Source organism: Colobus angolensis, unplaced genomic scaffold, assembly GCF_000951035.1.
Source record: "Colobus angolensis palliatus isolate OR3802 unplaced genomic scaffold, Cang.pa_1.0 Scaffold56, whole genome shotgun sequence".
NCBI classification, from domain to species: domain Eukaryota; kingdom Metazoa; phylum Chordata; class Mammalia; order Primates; family Cercopithecidae; genus Colobus; species Colobus angolensis.
Genome location: NW_012119154.1, coordinates 4,405,450 through 4,427,771, shown reverse-complemented (window position 1 = coordinate 4,427,771; position 22,322 = coordinate 4,405,450). Strand labels below are relative to the sequence as shown.

At 40.3% G+C, this 22,322-nt stretch overlaps 1 protein-coding gene across 1 annotated transcript in view; it reads left to right on the top strand.

Moving 5' to 3' along the window:
* The window catches only part of OSBPL10 (oxysterol binding protein-like 10), a 324,826-nt gene that overhangs the window by 130,225 nt on the left and 172,279 nt on the right, over positions 1 to 22,322 (top strand). The window contains exon 4 of the mRNA XM_011961538.1: positions 16,850 to 17,041. Within this exon, the coding sequence (XP_011816928.1) occupies positions 16,850 to 17,041 (192 nt within the window). The remainder of the gene's footprint in view (positions 1 to 16,849; positions 17,042 to 22,322) is intronic.

The window sequence follows — 22,322 nt, the reverse complement described above, 5'->3', positions numbered from 1 at the left end:
ATAGTCAAGAGAGTGGTATGTTTATATGTGGCCACTGGCACTAGATTAATTGTTCCAAATAGGATTGATTGATTGATTGATTGATTGAGATGGAGTTTCGCTCATGTTGCCCAGGCTGGAGTGCAATGGCGTGATCTCGGCTCACTGCAACCTCCACCTCCCGGGTTCAAGCGATTCTTGAGCCTCAGCCTCAGCCTCCCAAGTAGCTGGGATTATAGGTGCTCACCACCAGGCCCAGCTAATTTTTTTGTATTTTTATTAGAGACGGGGTTTTACCACGTTGGCCAGACTGATCTCGAACTCCTGACCTCAGGTGATCCACTCACCTTGGCCTCCCAAAGTCCTGGGATTATAGGCGTGAGCCACTGTGCCCGGCCCCAAATAGGATTTTTAAAATAGCCATTTCTGGTCAGATGCAATGGCTGACGCCTATAATCTCAGCACTTTGGGGAGGCCAAGGTGGAGGATTGCTGGAGCCCAGGAGCTTGAGACCAACCTGGGCAATATAGTGGGACCTTGTGTCTACAAAAAATTAAAAAATTAGTGTAGTGTGGTGGCATATGCCTGTGGTCCCAGCCACTTGGGAGGCTGAGGCAGGAGGATTGCTTGAGCCTGGGAAGCAGAGGTTGCAGTGAGCAGAGATGGTGTTGCTGCACTCCATCCTGGGTGACAGAGCGAGACCCTGTCTCAAAAGAAACATAAATTTTAAAAATAGCTATTTTTAAATTTTGTCATGGTTCAGTTATTTCAGATTTGCATTTTGTAAAGCACATATCTCATCTTTTCAATGCCTTGACCACAGTTGTGCAGGATTCCTCTTGAAGTCAAATAAGTAATGCACAGGTGAGCCAAAGAAACCTGAAATGGTAGCAATCCATGGATAGAAAAGAGCCCGCCCTGCTGTAAGTGGCAGGTTTTGGGAATCTCTGAAAAGCATCAGTTTGCCCATGTTGCTCCTTCTCTGGGTCATGCAGAACAGTAGAGATTTTCAAATCTGGACTCGGTGGAGTGACTACTTTATGCCTCTTTTCTCTTTTTAATGTGTACTCTCTGGGACCCATGCTTTGCTGAGACAGAATTGCTTCTTACTGAATTCTGCTCTGTGTGTAATAAATAGTCAATGTTATAAGGAAATTGAGGAATAACAGAATTTATTAGTTTAACTTTTTTTCTTATTATAAAAGCACTATAATTGCACATAATAAAATGTGGAAAATAGGCCGGGCGCGGTGGCTCAAGCCTGTGAAAATCCCGGCACTTTGGGAGGCCGAGATGGGCGGATCACAAGGTCAGGAGATCGAGACCATCCTGGCTAACACGGTGAAACCCCGTCTCTACTAAAAAAATACAAAAAAACTAGCCGGGCGAGGTGGAGGGGACCTGTAGTCCCAGCTACTCGGGAGGCTGAGGCAGGAGAATGGCGTGAACCCGGAAGGCGGAGCTTGCAGTGAGCCGAGATCCGGCCACTGCACTCCAGCCTGGGCGACAGAGCGAGACTCCGTCTCAAAAAAAAAAAAAAAAAAAAGTGGAAAATAGAGGAAAGAAGATCCTGGTCTCATCTCTCTAAAACAACCACTTTAACAATTTGGAATCTCTTCTATTGGTGGATTCACTTCCTACTTTAGTAAGTAATTTTGAGCCATTGCTTCTGGTATCTCTCAGTGTTTATCCAGTTGCCCTGGGTATACAGTTCTGCCTACATGAAGGAGAAATAAGATCAGCCTTATTGTAAAATATTCTGTATGTCCCACATACCTTGTGGAGTAAAGAGAAGCCCTTTCAGGGTGAGCAGGAGAAAATGGAGGCAGGCAGACAGACAGCGTTAGAATTGCCGGTGGAGGGTTCCTGGATCCTTAAGGTGTTTGTTTTTATTCTCATTTTAAAAAAATTGATGTGAAAATCATATGACATAAAATTAACCATTTTATTTATTTTATTGAGATAGGGTCTTGCTCTGTCACCCAGGTTGGAGTGCAGTGGCACAAACATGGCTTACTGCAGCTTTAACCTCCTGGGCTCAAGTGATCCTCCTGCCTCAGCCTCCCAGATAGCTGGGGTTGCAGGTGTGCACCACCTCGACTAGCTAATTTTTTTTAAAAACATTTTTTTGTAGAGATGGGGTCTTGCTATGTTGCCCAGGCTGGTCTTGAACTCCTGGCCACTAGTGATCCTCCTGCCTCAGCCTCCCAAAGTGCTGGGATTATAGGCGTGAGCCACTGTGCCTGGCCCAAATTAACCATTTTTAAAGAGGACAATTAAATGATGTTTGGTCCATTCATTATGTTGTACAGCCACCACTTCTATGTAGTTCCAGAACAATTTTTGCTACCACAAAATAAAACCCTGTGCCTATTTGCAGTTACTCCCCATTTCTCTTCCCTGAGCCCTTGACAACAACCAGTCTGCTTTCTGTTTCTATGAATTTACTATTCTAACTATTTCATGTGAATGAATCATATGTGACTTTTTGTGTCTGACATCTTAATCATGATATTTTTGAGTTTCAACAACAATGTGGCGTGTATCAATACTTCATTCCTTTTTATGGATGAATATTGTTCCATTGTATAGATTTGTCACATTGTACTTATCAATTTATCAGTTGATGAAAATTTGAGTTATTTCTGCCTTTTGACTATTGTGAATAGGGCTGCTATAAAAATTTGTGTATATGTATTTGAGTCTGTTTTTAATTGTTTTTTGTAAGGCACAAATCTTATTCCTCACTCTTTGGGTCATAAACTATACAGGCTGAGCCAGCTTACTTGGATCATGGCAGTTCACGGTTGGAACCAACACATTTTGCTTGCTGCTAAGCAATTCTCTGCGTTATAATAATTTAAGTCACAATCCCAAAGATAGTACATGGGTCCCCTTTTGCCTGACTGGTGCTTTGTTACGGGAATCCTAGTTCAGCATCTTGTCCCTACGGTGTGAAATGGTAGAATCTCAGCCATCTTATTATAGTTGCTCATGGGGAAAAACCATCTTTGTACTGCTCTGTTCATCAGCAGATCTTTGTTATGTAGCCCCAGACCCTAGCATCCCTGTCCCTTGCCTCATCTGCCCTCTCTCTACTCAGAGCATCTGCACTCATGGCTGCTGCCTGTGTTTGATTTAGAACTCATGGTCCAGGGCCACCAGTGACTGTGGAGCTGTTAACATGTGACTCCCTGAGCACAGAGTATATGTCTTGGAGATACCCAATCATGAACTTATGATCAGCTATGCTCTATTTACAGTGTCTAGATTGGTCCTTTGTCTGGAAATGTATCTCTGTATTCCTCAACGTAGCTCTTGATAGACTTGAGGAGGAAAGGAACTTTGCTGTTATGCCAACTGGAACTTTAGCCTTTAGAATAAATTGGGACAGGAAAGAAAGGAAGGAGGACCAACAATGATCAGAGGTGTCACATTAAAGCAAACATACCATTTTGCCACCGTCTAGCACTCTGAAACAATGGGTCTTTATTGTTTTAGATGGGTTCTCCCAGAAGGCAGAGCCTCAGGGATGAAGGTTTGGGTGTAGGAATGTGATCCCAGAAGAGTAGAATAAGGAGAGCAAGAGAAACAAAATATGGAAAGAGACAAACCCAGGAGGCGTGCTAGTGTGCTGATTACAGCTGTGGGCAATTTAAGCTGAATCCCACTGGTGACCCTTGTAGGGACCACATAGAATATGCTTCAGAATTCTCTACCCCAGACACAGGTAATGGGATTATTATCTCCTGGCTCCCATCTCCCACTGATCAAGGGCTGCCACATGGTGGGAGGTGGGTGGGGTTAACTCTCTCTTGCACGCCTAGATTTGCACTTGTACTTGGCTGAACAGTTGCTGTGGACTTTCCAAACAGGCTTCTGTAGAAGAGTCCCAGGTCAGAAGGTAGGAAGTAAATAGCGCAGCCGAGTCCTCATGCTGTCTGTGTACCAATAGTTGGCTCAGCAGGCAGGAGTTAAAATGTGGATTGAGAGCGTGTAAGGCAGGACGCACATGTGTCCAGCATGTGTAATTTCTACATTTTTTTCATCTTTTTGTCGCTGCTTATAGCCACCTCCTGTATCTAAACCTAAATCAAAGTTTAAGGAATATCCCAAAATGATAGCGTTCTGTTATGGAACGTATTCTCAGCCTGGCTGTCGGTGAAGGTCATGTTTTTGTCCCCAGCCCCATCACTTCTCTTTTGCTCTTCCCATATCAATTTTGATGGAATTAGGCCAGTTGATCCGTTAGACTTAAAGTCACTAAGTCTGTTAAAGCTGTAGGAATCCAATTAGATTTTAACACAAGATGAAACTCTTAAAAAATGAATAATTTGGACTCTTCAGCAGGTAGCAGAGTCTCTGGGGACAGGAAGAAATGAGAAAAAAGTCTCATGTACTATCATGCAAGGAGCGATAAGAGTTTAATTTTCTTCTTCATGTGCTCTAAAGTCTGTTATGACAGTGACATGCTGGCTCGGAAGCTATAGGAGGAGTCGTAGTAGGAGCTTTTGTGTGTTATGTAAAGCCCAGCGACTTTTCTTTTGCATTTCCTGTGAGGATCATTCTGTCCCCGGAGTATTAACACAGAGCCAACTTGCTCAGGTATTGACACCTGTTAGCCAATGCCACTTCTGTAATGACCCCGGAGCTTCTTGCTGAGCCAGTATTTGCACTGGTGAATTTATGGAAACTGCATTTTTAGAGCTCACACATTAGGGACACTCCAGGATTCTATGATTATAGGGCTGAGATACTTCAAGAGAAGTCCTAAGTCTTAGCTGAGGTGATATGGAGACATCATTCCTTAATCTAAACAGCGAAATCATCAACCATTATGTATACAGACCTTAAGTGTGTGTGTCATTTTAACTTAGAATCTTTACCCACCAGTCTTTAGATAAAGTTCCAAGGTCCATTCATCAAGGTGGGCTTGCTGCTAGAGTTTCTGCATCATCTCCCTGGTGTAAAGCGTATCTATTATGTATTGCTTGTGGTTCCTGTTTTGATTTGTTTAAAGAATAGGGCAGCTGATCACAGAACACTTCTAGATTTTTAGAAATAGTTTTTACTCTTTTTTAGTTGGCATACCTGTACCTAATTCAATGGCTGTTTTTAGCAACTCACTTTTATTGATATTTTTCAAATCATACATCTTAGTTTCATAAAGACAATTATTTTCATACTTTAATTGGTTTCTTTATTATTTAAATTGTGTAATTAAAATAATAAGTACAGCAGCACAAATAGAGTAGGGACTAAATATTGTTGGCTCTTTGTAAATACCCAGCTCAGCTGGTGGGGGCAGAGTGTGCAGGCATAACTAGAGAAAGGCTTTGAGCCTTACACGGTCAGCACTAGAATGCATCAGTCAGTAGGTTTTGGAAAAAATGTGGTGGGACATCCAATTAGTTGGTTAAATTGAGGACATTGAAAGCATCTACGACAGCTTTTCTAACTCTGCTACCTGAAGTCCTGAGATGGGGCAACACAAGTATCTCCTCATTTAAAATGGCCTAAGCCTCTCCTGGGTTGTTTCTAATGGCTCCATCCACACACTTTCTGTGTGGAAATCCTGGCGCCCATGGGCAGTCCTTCAGGCTTTTATTCGCTGGCCCAGGTCTGCAGATTTCAGTGACTGGAATGACAGCAGCCTAGTGCCTGAACCACAAATACCGCTAAAGATTCCCTGTCTTGAAATCGTTGGTAAAAATGGACAGATCAGAGAGTGAGTCAGGTGCTTTCCTTTGTGCTTCAGAAATTAGTAGAAAAATAAATACATAAAAATAAGTAAGTGAATCTTGTTGGCTCTGTTTACTCAGGTCCTATGTCTGGATTCAGGATTCTTAAAAGTCCAAGACAGGATCTAAACGTATTTGTGTTTTAAAAATAAGCCTAGGCCAGGTGCGGTGGCTCATACCTGTAATCCCAACACATTGGGAGGCCAAGGCAGGTGGATCACCTGAGGTTGGGAATTTGAGATCAGCCTGACCAACATGGAGAAACCCCGTCTCTACTAAAAATACAAAATGAACCGGGCGTGGTGGCGCATGCCTGTAATCCCAGCTACACAGGAGGCTGAGGCAGGAAAATCGCTTGAACCCGGGAGGCAGAGATTGCGGTGAGCCGAGATCACGCCATTGCACTCCAGCCTGGGCAACAAGAATGAAACTCCGTCTCCAAAAAATAAATAAATAAATAAAAAAGCCTAGCTTAGTGTTAGCATAAGCCTGTGAGCCTGCAGTTTATTTCTGCTTTGGCAAAAGTGCCTTACTGAGAATTAGGGAGAGATTAAATCTATGTATATAAGACACCTGTGTATGTGTTCCATACTTATAAAAAGCACAGGAGAAAAGAGGAAGCCAAATATCAAGACCTTCTAAGATTCTGGCCAAATACAATGTTTTTAGGAAGATGACCTCATGGATCCACGGGTTACAAGGTTTCCGTAGCCGCCTGCGGCTATCACCGTAGGTAAGTCAGTAAGGTGCTATCTAGTCAGACTTCCTGTGTTATTAACAACACTTGCATTTTTATCTTAACTTCATCAGCAGTACCAAGCTTGGAATAGTAATTAGTGGGATTTATTCCACAGCTCCTGTAGGAGTCTGCACGCCGCTTGGGCATGTTGATGATGTCGTGATTTAATTTTTTTTAGCATGAAACATTTTGAAACACAAGTAGGCGTGCCCTTTTGAGCCTGGCATTTTTGTGCCTGAGCATTTGGGAAGGAGATAATGATCTCTTAGTAGACAGGAGTGCTCTGTCAGAGATTAGTTATTGATTTTAAGAAAAATCAAATTTGCTTCTTGAAACGTTCTTAGAATGACATTGGACTTCTCAGCGCATGGCTGATTTGACCCACTGGTAGGAGACAGAAGTTTAAACATAAAATAGGAGCCCTTGCCCTCATGTTCCTGAGTGATCATTTATAGAATTCCTCAGCACGCACTTGCCTTTTGTTCTGTGATTCATTTCTGGCATAAAGTATCTTCGGGTCGATTCCAATGAGACATGAGAAGAAATAGAGCATAGAATAAATCATGAAATGCCCATCTTCAGGGCAGTAGTAATACAATTTTACGATGAAAATTATCCAGTCAAAATGATCCATTCCGTGTAGACATAAGTAAATTGTATGCAAATAACAATTTAATACCTGAGTATGACCCTGAGGAGAAAGCTTATTGAAACCCATTCTTCTAATTTGCTTGTCATTCTCCATGTCTGCGTCAGCCTTCGGTGGTACCAGGCATCTGGCTTGCCTGGCAGTTGTCTGTAATTTCTAATTCAGGAACTAGTCTCTCCCATCCCTTATCTATATTGCTCTATGCTTTGCTCACTTCCACCTCTGCCACACTGTCCATCTTGCTCAAACACACCAAATGAACTCTCACCCCAGGGCTTTTGTGCTCTGTTGAGATTCTATGTAGAATGCTCTTACCCAGATGGCCTGACTCACTCCTTTACTTCATTGTTGTCTTGAATCAAATGTTACTTTCTCACGAAGTCTTCTCTGACCACCTGTCTGAAATTGGAAAGCCGCCTCAAGTTTTTTTTCTTTTTTTCTATCCCTGCTTCATATTTTACCTATTTACCTTTTTAGGGGGTAGCGGGTGGGGAGGACCTCTTTCTCTCACCAGGATGCCATTTCCATGAGGACAGGCGTATCAGTATTGCTCATTGTTGTACTTCGTTCCTGAGAGCAGTGCCTGGCACATAGTAGATGTTTATTAAATACTTGTTGAATCTCTGAATAATGCGAGTTGGTTGGTGTTGTACCAGGTTGCTTTTTGGACATTTCATGTTTATGTATGGTAAGTGTGGTGGTATGTATGTCTTTTCCAGACTCTTCTGCCTATTTGGAAAAGGAGAAGAGACAGTAATGAACCAGTGTTGATATTTTTAAAATTAGGTTTTCAGGGAAGAGGCAGTGGTTTAACCAGTGATAAAAGTTGAGGTTGGGGGGATTTATTGCTCTTTATTTACCACATTCATAGCTTTTGCATGGTGAGGCCCTGTATCAAATTCAACAGAATACATCATGGCTGGTTAGATACCATCTCTGGCCTGGGAAAGGCCATCCTCGAGGGGAAGCAGTAAGCTGTGGAGACAGATGACTCCGGAGTAATGCACATTAAGTGCTATGCATGGCGTAGTCTACATTTTGTTTTTACATCTATATACATACTGCTCATCAAACGTTACTCCTGTTATTAGGAATAGTTAATTAAAAACCATATAAACAATTAAAAGTATTTAGCTCCATGTAGTTTAGCCCTAATGAGCTTATTGTTTAAATACCTGAGAATTAGTATGCTATGTTGGCTTTTGATATTAAAAAGTAATTTTTTCCCAAGATGCTAACTCAGCTCCCGGTTATGGCATTCCATAGAGAGTTGTGGTGACTTTTTTGGACCTCAGTTGAAGACAGCTGAGTGAATTACCTCAAGTGAAGCAGTGAATCCTCACGTCCTCATCACTTTCCAAGGCCCTACCACCTAATAGCATCACTTTGGGGTTAGGATTTCAATATATGACATATGAGTTTTTTTTTTCTTTTTTTTTTTTTTTTTTTGATGGAGTCTTGCTCTGTCACCTGGGCTGGAGTGCAGTGGCACAATCTCAGCTCACTGCAAGCTCCGCCTTCTCAGTTCACGCCATTCTCCTGTCTCAGCCTCCCAAGTAGCTGGGACTACAGGCGCCCGCCACCACGCCCGGCTAATGTTTTTGTATTTTTAGTAGAGGTGGGGTTTCACCGTGTTAGCCAGGATGGTCTCGATCTCCTGACCTCATGATCTACCCTCTTCGGCCTCCCAAAGTGCTGGGATTATAGGCTTGAGCCACCACGCCCGGCCACAATATATGACCTTTTTACGGGGGAGGGGACACAAATATTTAGACCGTAATATGCACATATATGTATGTGTTTGTATGTGTGCGTATTTCCATTGTAGCTTTGTTAATATTTGTATCTGGTTGGGTGAGTTCTTCCCTTTTGCTCTCCTTTTCAAAATTAACTTGACCTTTCATGAAACTTTATTCTTCTATTTACATATTAGAATAAATTTGTTGAGTTGCTCAAAAAATCCTGCTGGAATTTTTATTACAATAATTATAAAGCAAATTAGGGAGAATTGACATCCTTACAACATTAAGTTGTCCCATCCATTTACCTGATATGTGTATTTCCATTTTCTCAATTCTGCATTGATTTCTTTTCATGGATTAATTTTTTTTTCTCTATAAAGTAAAGGTCTCGTATACTCCCTATTTGGTTAATACTTGTACATCATAGTTTTTATTGCTATTGTGAATGACATTTTCTATTCTCTTTTCTGATTGGTTATCGTTGATATGAAGGAATGCTATTGGTTTTTCTAAATTCATCATATATCGGACAACATTGTGAAACTCTTTTTTTTTGTTTTTAAATAAAACAGTCACATCTACAGTGATTGTTTTCTAGTCCTATTTTGTTGACTAGTGCTTCCAGTAAACAGTGGTAGTGGAATTCTTGTTTCTAATATTAAAAGGAATGAAGCTAATTTTTAAAAAATACATATGATTTAAATATGATGGTTACTGTAATTTTTTGGTTTGTAGCCTAATTAAGAAAATTTCTTTTTATTCCTTTTTTTCAGATTTTTTCTCTATTAAAATGGCAGTTCAGCATTTAACGGTCTCTGTGTTATGTTACTTACTGTGTATATATATATATATAAAATAAAATTATTTTCTTTGGGGATCTGTAATTCTAGGAATATAGCCCACAATTGCCCTACTTTCAAAGGAGTGTTGTGTGTGTGTTTTTATGATGATAAGTGGTTAAATTGAAGTTTTGGGTAAGAATAAAGATAAAAATGTGTAACAGTTATCAGCTTTCTTACTTTCTATTAACTATTTTAAAGTCTGCCTCGTGTTAAATACTACTTTGGATGATGAGGTCCTTCTTTAATTGTGAAGGCCCAGCTGGAGGGGCTGAATCTCTAATCAGGTGTTTTCTGAGTTGAGTCTTGGATGAGATTTATAATTTGGGTCCGAGTGTTGTATGATTCATTTACCTTTTGGGAGCTGTAGACTTTAGATCTATAAAGGGAAAAGACTAGACTAGAATTATGTCTGAGATTCCATCTAGCTCTAAAATTGCATAGTTCCAAAGCATGAGAAATGCAGCGAATTGAGCTTTGTCAGCAGAAAGAGAGTCTTTCGTGTTTTCAGAATAAAGCATCTAAAAGGAGTCTTGGTACTTGGAATTGCAAGGCCCCCAAGCAAATGGTGTGGACGGAGGATGCAAAGCGGAAAAGGTGGAAGGTTTTGAAATCACACTTCTGAGTGGATCTGTGGGAAGTGGCGAGAGAAGGGTGGTGTGTGATAAGGGGGTCAAATGCACAAGGACAGTGCTTTCAGTTGAGTTGGGACCTTCAAGTTTGCCCTGGAGATTGACTAGGGATTCTAGAGCAGTTGAATGAACTGTTAAAGAAGAATCAGCAGGATTTATTGGCAAGGGGGTGGGGAGGGTGGAGGGAGGAGGGTTAGATGATTGGGGGGATGGAGGAGTTGAAAATGATGGGGGAAAAGAAGCGAAAAATGTAGTTTTGTTTCTCACTATTTGTAGGAAATGAAATATATGCATTTGCTTGTGACAGTTTTTCAGAAGTCTGGCATTTGCATGCATACTCATAGATTCAGGACCGTGTGTTTAGAAGCAGGCTAGAGACTTCGTCTCTGGAAGAACCACAATTTTTCATTTGCACACACATTTGCGTGCATTTATATTGCCATTTGAGAGGGTATTGGTATAAAGTTAGTGAAAAATGTTTAAGATATATTAAAGATTTGAAGATGAAATTTGAGGAAGAAATTTTCTATGCCTGGTTACTTAATACTGAAACTCACTTCTGGATGAAAACAGGAATTTGGAAAAGTAGAGAGAGCTAGGGCAAATTTGAAAAGCTCATCATGGAAATGAACTTGGAAAATTTCCCAGTTTTAATTCTACTTTAGGTCTGTTTAAGCTTGAAAGAATAGACGACTAAAAAACAAAAACAAAGCAATGCAAATTAGGTCAATATGAAGCTATTAAGCAAAATACTGGAATAGATTCATTTAAGAAACAGTTCACATTTTATTCAGATGTTGACTGTCAGGAAAGTGAAATTCCAACTAATTTTAAGGCCTTCAATATACTATTTTAAAAATTGTTATGCTTTTTCTTTTTGTTGATTTTGAAGTATATTTGCTTTTAGAGGAAACGGATTTTTATCCTTAGCTTTCACATATTTAGATATGGCACAATTTTTTTAGAGGAATAGAAGAAATACAATCCAATGATTTTAGTTGGTTAAATTTGTTCTTCAAAATACATTTCCAGACTTGTTGGATTTTTCTGTTTCCCTTGGGCTATTTTTTTCTGAAATATAGTATCTTTTTTTCCTCCTTGCTATGAAGGAATTCAAGGAAGTGAGGAAAATATGTTCCAAAGTAAATGTCATTTGAATGTTGTTACAATTAGTTGGTGTTCAGAAATTTTTCACATCAGAAACATTTTCTACAGTAGAAGTAGTTGTCTCAAATGTCTATTTGAGATCTTATACCCCCTTTCCTCCCTTGCCTCCTTTTAATGCTGGTTCAGCAATTACAAACTTTTGATACATGTCTTAAGAGGTTTTTAGGACCAGCTGATTTTTTCTATTTGGAACTTTGTTTATTGCAAGTATTAAGGGAAACTTTACATTATGTAAACTAATTACTTCTTTTTGGTAAACCATGTAGATTGGATTAATTTATAGGGAACTTTGCTTTCTATAACAGGTGGGTTTCTGAAAATGTGAAATCATATTTTAAGTGCATTTTTTTTCTCTGAAGCAAGTGGTTTTTTAGTAATTAGGATGACTATCTTTTAAAGTTAAGGAAGCCTTAAGACTGTGACTACTTAAGATACCAAGGACCAAAATGGCCATATAGTTCATTCAGGGACCACTTAACAACCATTCATCTATAATGAGGCTTGAAGACCTCATTTTATTTATTAATGATGGTATTTATTGCATACTTTATGACACATGCTTTATGTGTCTCTTCTCATATCTTTCTCCAACAACCCTGTGAAGTAGATAATATTAAACTGTAGAAAGGAAGTTACTTACATTTTCTAGGTTACACTGTTTGCAAGTGGTGGAGCCCAGATTTGAACTCAGGCAGTTGACCTGAGAAGGTGTGCTCTTAACCACTCCCCACATTGTCCATAGTACTGGATTGGTACTGGGCCTGTAGATGGTCCAGTGCTTCTCGCTCTAAGCTTTCTCACACTTGGCTTCTATCTCCCAGGCTTGTTGCCCGTTTACCTTGGTTGGACAGATTCTTTCTAATGATTCCTCTCCTTTTCCAAGAATGCCTTTCCTAAATGGCGGTTTTGGCCAGTAGATACAACGAGTATGTGTGTTTTGTCTTCTCTTTGCAAACTTGGGAAATTTAGGAATCATTCAGTGAGAATGTAGGGGAAGACCAAGAGGCCTGTGTGATTGTGTGCAGATGCCCGGACAGGCTGTGAGCATTAGCACTTGGTCTCACCCGCTTCCACACTCGTTTTTGCTGTCACCCCATCATCAGCCAGGTGCTTACGAAGCGAGGGGACTTAAGGAGTAGCCAGATGAGCACTGATGGCTGTGTGAGGGATAGTTCTCCGCAGCAAAGGATGAAGAAACTTGCTCTTGACTCAGAATTTCCCACAGATGGCACACTTGGTGTTCCTAGTCACCGCCATTGAAGTAAATATTTGGAACAAAAACCTGCCATGTTGTTTCTCAGACTCTGTTAATATTTTAAATTAATAGTGAAGATAGACTTTTACGACATGCAAGCATAATTTTGAAACAAAACCTGGAGATTGTAGACAGGCTGCCTTTTGGAAACACAGCCTGCTCGTTTATCGTGGTTGCAATTTGCTGCCTTTCTCACTTGTTCTTGTAATGACTGATTACCTGTGGGATTTACCAAGGGTAAGACTTTTCGTTCATGTTTATCCTGAAAGGAGGCATGGATGTGAATTACACTGTGAGAATCCCCAGTTAATGGAAAATTAAAGGCTTTTTGACTCAGATTTACTGCTTGTAAATTCAGATGACAGCCAACCATTAAATAATGATCATGGGGTTAGACATTCACCATGGAATAATTTTGCTCTTGGGTGAATTTCTTGATTTATTGCCATTCATGGTGATACTGCTACAGGCAAAGGTGTCTATTGCTAGAGCTGTCTTCCTCTCTGATTTCTGATGAGTCCTCATTTCTACTCAGAATTAGAAGTGTGTGTGTGTGTGTGTGTGTGTGTGTGTGTGTGTGTGTGTGTTTTCCCTACAATCTTGATATTTAATGGCTGACCCTGTAAGTATTTAATTATGTTTTGGGCTTCTGACCAGTCTGACCCTATAGAAAATAAGAAGGTCAGTGACTCAGCAACTGCTTATGATTGTGTGCTAAGCAACTTCTTAACATTTTAAAAATCCATAAGGTTTTCATTGTTCAAGTTATCAGTGATATTAAGAAACAAACGTTGGCCTTGCAGCTTCTGCATGTCAGGCACTGTGCTAAGCATTTTGTATGCATAATCTAATTTAAATTTCATGATGATGTTTTAGGGTCAATGTTATTATTTCTCTTTTTAAAGATTAGGAAATTGATGCTTAATGAGAAAGCTTAAATAACTCACCCCAGATGACATGGCAAGAACAGGGGTTTGGTAGGGGAGGAGTGGGGACAGAGGTATGCGTATGAAGAATGAAACTTATGTGTCTGGTTTCAAAGCCCAGGGAAAAAAATCTGCCTTTTCCTGAACTGGAATAAGCCTCGCTGACAGTCAAAATATGTTTCAGTGGACTCTTAGGCAAATTTACTGTTATTAAAGAAATACCCTCTTTCTCCCTCTACTCTCCAAGTGAAAAGATTGAAGCTGAAAGTAGGTGATTATTATAGCTCATTTTGATCAAGATATATATAGTTCTTATACCACACATTTCTCCAATTACCTAACATATGGTTATTTCCTATCTTTATCTGCATTCTAATTCATTATATCCAAGTCAAATCCAGAGAATCTTCATAATCTGCGGTATTTCAAGGTGAACCAAAACTCTGATTTCTACCCTGGCTCTCACCCCACTCCTCCATCCCCTGGTGATCTGTAGAATGATGGATCATTAATGTTTAACAGTGTTCAGAGCTGTGCCTGTTAGCTGAGGCCTGAGGCTAAGACTACCTTGGTATCCGGACTGTTGGGTTGCTATGTTGTGTGCTGCCTTGCCTGTCTAGCTTCCCAAAGCCTACTCAGGCTTTAGGCCCATCACCCTTGGAACATCCTGCCATGATGAGATGAGCTCACTTCTTTGACATTTTCTGGCTGTATTGCCAAATTAGCCCCTGTTATGCACCATCTTGTAAGTGTGCATCTGTGTATGTTTCCCTCCGTCTGTCTCTGTATATTTGCATCTTACATCCCCAGCAATATTATAGGTATCTATGGTGAAAAACTGTCTCATACATTTTGTTTTCTTCCTGACACTACACGTTACATATTTTCCTAGGCACATAGTAGGTATTCAGTAAATCTTTGAACTGTAGGAGCTAGATGATTTCCACATTATCTAACTTGCCTTTTCTCAAGCTGAGATGAAGTATAGGAACAATTGGAATGTAAAGTTTATGCAGAATTAAAATGTTTTCAATAGGGAATACATTCATATAGTTCAAAGTGGAAGAATATAAAAAGCATACAGTGAAAAAATCTCCCCTCTTCTCTGTTTCTATCCTCTCATGCACTGCTTCTCCATAAATAAGCAGCCACTTTATAGTTTTATATGTATCCTTCCGCAGTATGTTTGTTTTAAGCAAATAATTTTCAACAAGTTAAATAACAAAAATACTTATTTACCTCATGTTGGAAAAGCCATACTTTGCATGCTATAGAACAATTATGTGCCTTCCTTCACTTAACTATATAGCTGAGAGATATTTCCAGATCAATTCGTAGAGACCTCTCTCATTATTGTCTTACAGCTTGGTAGTATTCCATTACATAGATGTACCATAATTTATTTAACCTGTCCCATGCTGACGGACATTTGGCTTGTTTTCTGTCCTTTGCCATCAAACATAGTGCTGCGGTGACTAACTGGGACATACAGCATTTCACCTAGCTGCAGGTATGTCTGGAGGATACATTCCCAGACGGGATTGCTGGAGCCAGGGGAGATATGTTTGTATCTGTGACGGGTCTGCTGATTGCTGTTCTCAGGGTTTTGCCATCTTTTTTACTTCCACAAACTTGTTTCTCTGTGGCCCTGTTGACAGATTGTATACTCAGACTTTTGAATTTTTGCCAATCTGATGGGTGAAAGAGGGTTATCTAAAGTAGTTTGAATTTACATTTATCTTCTGAGTACAGTTGAACATATTTTCCTATGTGTTAAAAGCCATTTATATTTCTTTTTTTGTAAGCTGTCTTCATACCTTGGCCCATTTTAATAATTATTTCCAGTTCTACAATTTTCCTAGTTTATAGTTTGGCTTTGTTAGTGGTCGTAGTGGGGTATTTTGTTGGTCGATTTGTTTCCTTTGCAGAAGTTTCCAGTTTTTAGGTAATCAAATTTATCAAGCTTTTCTTTTTTCTGTTCTTTTCTTTTTTTTGAGACGGAGTTTCACTCTTGTTGCCCAGGCTGGAGTGCAATGGCGCGATCTCGGCTCACCGTAACCTCCACCTCCCGGGTTCAAGCGATTCTCCTGCCTCAGCCTCCTGAGTAGCTGGGATTACAGGCATGTGCCACCATGCCTGGCTCATTTTGTATTTTTAGTAGAGACGGGGTTTCTCCATGTTGGTCAGGCTGGTCTCGAACTCCTGACCTCAGGTGATCCACCAGCCTTGGCCTGCCAAAGTGCTGGGATTACAGGCGTGAGCCATCGCACTTGGCTAAGCTTTTCTGGTATAGCTTTGGGATTTCAAAGTGTTAGGCCTTTCCTGTCCCATGATTACAAGTTTTCTTCTAGTACTGTTAGTTTTTCTTAAATCTTTGATCCTTTCGAGGTCTGTGATCTGAGAGATGAATCCAGGTTTGTTATTCAGATGGCTTCCCAGTTATCCCAACATTTACTGAAAAATCCGTCTCCACTAAGTTGAGATGCCATCTTTATCATCAACTAGATTGTAATTTGGATTATATATGACCACAGGATGAAATGTAAACACTGGACTAACAAATGAGGAATAATTGGTGGACAGCTTAGTTCATGCATACAGCCGACATTATTAAGCACTTAATAAATGAAACAATTGTGATATGCCAGACCTTGGGGATATAAAGATGAGCATGAAAGCATCTCTTAAGAAAGTAACTGGATAATCAATGTAATCTTGATGCAGTGGAATAAGAGCAGCAGAGAGGCTGAGAAAGCCAGGGAAATGCTTCACAGAGCAGAGAACACCATGCTGAGTTTCAAGGTTCAGCAGAGGCTGACCAGCCACAGAGAAAGGGCATTATAGGAAGAGGAAATAATAGGTACAGAGGCAGAGCTCCATGAGCGTCTATGGTGTGGGGGTCGGGGAGGGTGGGGGGCAGGATTTTGAATAGCTGTTCATGGCCATCATGTAGGACAGGAAGCACAATTGGAGATGAAACCAGAAGGGCAGCTAATGGAAGGGCAGTTCAGTGAGTATCTGTGGGATTTGGGCATGCAGTGTTGTTATACCTCCCCCGTACCTTCATCTCCCTAAAGAAATGTAGGGGAAAGATGAAGAGGTCCAAAATTAATAGAAGCCAACACTTAGTTGTGTTCTGCAGGTCAGTTGTTGAGTTTTGACACCTGTTGCTTATTCTAGAGTGCTCCAGGCTCCCGAAGCCGAAGTCTCACTTTGCTCCCACATGGAACACCCAATTCTGCGTCTCCCTGTAGCCAGAGACACCTCAGTGTGGGGGCCCCCGGTGTTGTCACAATCACGCATCACAAGTCGCCTGCAGCCGCCCGAAGAGCCAAGAGTCAGTATTCCGGCCAGCTTCACGAAGTCAGAGAGGTAGGCTTTGCTCTCCTACTAGGTTAAGCAGCCCCGGGGAGGTGGGGGCTGTGACAGGTGCTCTGCTGACTCCTCTTCCTTTGCGCCGTCTTGATTTATGGAGGACCAGCAGCAAACCTCCCAGCTATACCACTATGACAGTCTCTCCTGGTTTAAAAAAAGTTAATTGTTCCTATTTCTTAGGTTAAGCAAATTGTTAGGAGACTTCTCTCAGAATCAGAAAGCAGAGAAAGCAAGCGTACAAAAATATGGATGTAAATGGAAGTATAGTTAAATCCACACTTGTAGCAAAGACTAGGCCAAACTCCATGGATAATAAGAAAATAACTCTAGGAGTTTTGAAACTCAGGAAGTGTTGGACATAACACAGATTCCCCCCATTTTCTGCCCTGCTTCACTTTTTCTCTCCTCTCCTCCTTCCCTTCATAGACACACTCCACGGGGAGTGTTGGGTAGTGAAAAGAATACTGTCCTTGAAGTCAGAAGACTGTTGTTTAAGGGCAACTCTTTTAACAGCTCCAAACCTCAGTTTCTATACCTGTAAAATGGAAATAAAACAGGCTTTGCCAACCTTCTGTGGGGAAATAAGAGGATCATTTGTGATAATGAAAACTCTTTAATTGTGCCTTATAAAAGTGACATGAGGTTCCGTTTAAATTTTGCTTTTGATGCACTGGGAAGTCATCAGTTTGGGGATCCCAGATCCTTAGTATCCCTGTCATCCTCTGCAGCTGTTATAGAGAACAGACTCTCAGATAAATGATGTTGGTTTTGGTTGCCTACTTCCTTTGAGTGCTGAGTTTTTTGCTCTGCAACTTACTTGGGTACAGACCAGTTTGCTTTCCTCTTAGAGAAAGTGGCAGGGCTCTTCCTCCACGTCACACAGAATGAGACTGCTAGACTGGGGTCTTGCTGCTGCTTGTGTTAGCATGCATCTTGCTTTAGTTTTTAAATGTCACAAGCCAGGTGTAGTGCTCTGTTAGCTGACTATCTTGATTCTGAATCTGGCCCAGGAAGGACAGTCTAAAATCAGAGTCAAATCTGTAGATGCATATGAAAGACACATTTTTTTCTTGAAAGATTTTACATGTATATACTCTGTCTTGCCTAATAAAGAAGAAGTACAGAGTCAGAATTCTATTGGAATTTTCAGGTAGAAGGCTTACTTTGAAGTAGTCATCCTGATGTGTTAAAAAGGAAAAAAGTAGGCTGGGCCTGGTGGCTCATGCTTGTAATCTCAGCACTTTGGGAGGCCAAGGTGGGTGGATCACTTGAGGTCGGGAGTTCGAGACCAGCCTGGCCAACATGGTGAAACACCATCTCTACTAATAACACAAAAATTAACTGGGCATGGTGGCGCGTGACTGTAGTCCCAGCTACTTAGGAGGCTGAGGCAGGATAATCGCTTGAACTGAGGAGCCAGAGGCTGCAGTGAGCTGAGATAGCCCCACTGCACTCCAGTCTAGGCGGCAGAGCGAGGCTGTGTCTCAGAAAAAAGAAAAAGAAAAAGTGGCTATTAGCTTAATTGTGTTATGTTAGTTGATATGATGAATGATTGTGCACAGGTTTATATTTCTTTTTATTTTTCTTAGCACCTTTTCAAAACATCGTATAATGGAAAATGTTCAAATATATGCAAAATAGCATAGTAATGCAACCCTATATCCATCACCTTACTTTAACAATTCAAATTTTCCGTTGTTCTTGTTTTATCTATTTTTAATCCCCCCACCACTTTATTTTTCCTGCTAGAGTATTTTAAAGAATAGTTAAGTTTTATAAAAAGTTCCTGTTAGATAAATACCGTTACATTAACTGGCAGTGATAAAATGATACAACACTTAACTATGATACCATCATTTCACTTTTATGTAGACCTCATTGCAGATTAGTTTATGAGTCATTTGAGACTGTAACCTTGAACAAAGGCAGGTGAAAGTTTATGGTATTTTGATAATTTTCTTTATTGTATTATAATGAATCTCTGTAGACTTACTGTTATAAATGATAAGCCTGTATGTATGAAAAAAACCTTTTTTTTTAGGACTTGTGTGTAGTGAGCAGTGACCTAAATAAAGGTTGAGGTACTTTAGCCTGATTAATTAGTAGCATTTGATTCAACAGAATCTTTTCTACCTTCATTTAAAAAGAATTCAATTTTTTAAAAGAACAGAAGTATGGCTTTTGTGTATGGTTGTACAAAGAAGTTTAATTTATATAAAGTCTATAATGCAAGTTTATATTGCAAAAAATGTATTAAGAAAATTAAAATTACCTATAATTCTACCTCCCTACAGATAACCACTGTTAATCTTTCAATGAATTTACTTTTGGGTTTTCTCCCCTGTATATTACAGATGTAGATACGTAAAAATCTACACAGAGCGATCTAAATTTTGTAAATGAATACATGTATGCTTTTTTTTTTTCTTTATATTGTTTTTTCTCTGTTGTCTATCTATTGGGGAAAGCTATTGAAATTTCCCATAGAGTTTCATGATATGAAAAATAATTAGGTGAAACCAGGTCCGGTGGCATGCACCTGTAATTCCATCTACTTGGGAAGCTGAGGTGAGCGGATTGCTTGAGGCCAGGAGTTCAAAACCAGCTTGGGCAACACAGCAAGACCCCATCTCAAAAAGGAAAAAGAAAAAGTAGGTGAAATGCCTCTATAGCCATTTGGTTTGGTTTTTGTACTCTTGGGTGATGGTATATTTCTTCAGGTTCTTGCTTTTTGTATATTGATAACCTTTATTACTCAAAATTTAAGTAAGATTGTTGACATATAAGTGCCAACACTGGTAAGGGAGAGAACTTTAGGGTGCCGAGCCCCTTTAGGAAGAGTTTAAAGTTTCAGTCCTCAGACACTGTGTCCACCTTCACTCCTGATGGGAGATGGGTAGCTGTTCTGTGGCATTTGTCATTTTGTGATGTGGCCAGGTCCACCTTGGGAACTATCCGAGCAAATTGCACTCATACTAGAAAGTTCCGCAGTTATTAATTTCAGAGCATAAAGGCCACTGCTTTAAGGTTCCACTGTATTTATCTATAAAATAGCTAGAAGAAAATGGAATAGCATTTTTAACCCAGCTGTTCAGGGAAGATAAACTTATGACCACAGAAGCAATGGAGAAAATCATCATACACAAGACAGATGTGCCAGAATATCAGGAGAATAAAAGAGAAATAGCCCAGCCAAAGGCAACAGAGTAAATAGTAAATGGAATGCTACAGCATTGGTGAAAATAATGGGACAGTTTGAAAGATTAAATGGTTATCCAAAATATAAAGAATTGAGATACCAAAGGTTGGAACCCAGCGTCTTCTCAGGAAGTGGTTAGGAGAGATCAGTATAGGGAATTTCAGAGACTGTCATCATGAGGAACAGATATATTCTCTTTAGCAATTCGAGAAATGAAAATTAAGGCAACTGTTTGTGAAATTATCAGAATTAATTCTAGCCCATTATTGGTTGGAGTAGTAAGAAATGTTGACTGTGCTGCAGATTGTCTTTTTGCTGCAATCTGGTGATGTATAATAAGAATGAAACATAAAACAAACTGCATTGCCAGTGACCCATACATTTCCTGCTGGGAATCATACCTGAGGAAACAATTTATGGAACTGTGACTAGGAGGAAGAAAATTAATTTGGATAAAGCTATTCATACTAATAAAGGCATAGATTCAATACAAGATATTAAGGGAATGACTAAACAATAATACATTTTAGATTCTAAATTGCTCTATAGTAATTTAAGATAAGAGTCATGTCAGTATTATTACTACATGGACATGTATGCATAAAATGAGTAGGAAAATAAATATACAGAATAATGTATATACATTGGACCCTATAGTCATCTTAATAAGCTCCAGAAGTTGTTTAAAACAGTGGTTCCCAGAATTTTGGATTTTACTTGCAAACGAAGTTTTAGAAATAGAATTTTAGGAGCAATATAGTATTGCTATTTTAAAATTTACCCAGAAAGGACATTTTGAAAGTAGTCATAATATCTGGTTTCCACTATCTCATAAAAACGTCTTGATGCCCCCAAAGGAATATAATCTCAAATAAAGAGTCATTTATTGCATTGAATAAGAAGTCTTAGGGGGCTGGGTGCAGTGAATCACGCCTGTAATTCCAGCACTTTGGGAGGCGAGGTAGGAGGATTGCTTGAGTCCAGGAGTTCAAGACCAGCCCTGGCCACACAGACTCCATTTCAAAAAAAATTTGCAGATTTGCTGGGTGTGGTGGCTTGTGCCTGTAGTCCCAACCACTCAGGAGGCTGAAGTGGGAGGATTGCTTGAGCCCAGGTGTTTGAAGTTGCAATGAGCAATGATTGCGCCACTGCAGTCCACCCTGGGCGACTGCGCAAGACTCTTTCTCAAAAGAAAAAAAAAAAAAAGTCTGGGACTGGAAGAGACTTCCTCATGGATTGATTCTGGCCTGTGCATCTGTGTTTCCAATTTGTCTCCTCCCTTGCCGTTGTCAATCACTCTTTTAGTTCATGCCTTGCTCTATCTCCAGAAAACCACCTTGCTAAATGGAAACATTTTTTCATGTCACTTTTCTGCTATTAAAACAAAACCCCAAACCTTTTTGATTCCCCACTGTCCATAGGATAAAGGTCAATCTCTCATGGGTGGCCGACAAGCCCAGCTTCCTGCGGTGTGCCCTCCTCCATCTCCCAACCCTCAGTGCCCCTTCTTGTCCTCACTGGGGACTCAGGGCCTCCTCTGTTGGGAGGCCCACTGCTCAACAGAACTTTCTGCCAAAATAGAAATGTTCCATATCTTTATTTGATATGGAAACATTCATATCTTGGCTCCACTAGGAAAAGTTGAGCGTACCAGAAGACTTAAGATTTACGATGGTGATGCAGGAGATTTTATCGAGTGAGATGGGATGATATGCCCGCCACTGCAAGATATCCACTGGCAAGCGAGGAAGAACCAAGAAACAGCCGAGGAGGAGAAGCGCAGGCAGACGGCACTTCCAAAGCAGGAGAAAGCTCTGATAGGTGAGTGATGTGAAGGCTTTGGTGGACAGTGGCCAGAGCACAGATGTATGATCACTCGCTGTGCGTCCAAACCAACGAAGATGGCAGGTCTGTCGATGGAGAACCTAGTCCAAGGCATCACCTTGAGATCTGATCTTGCCCTTGATGATATCAAACCGTACATACCAAACTTTGCAGTCGTTTCCAGTGCTCTTGTAGCAACCATCGGTCAGCAGAAAGTGATCCTTCAGTGCGCTGAAGAACGATTTGGACCATTTT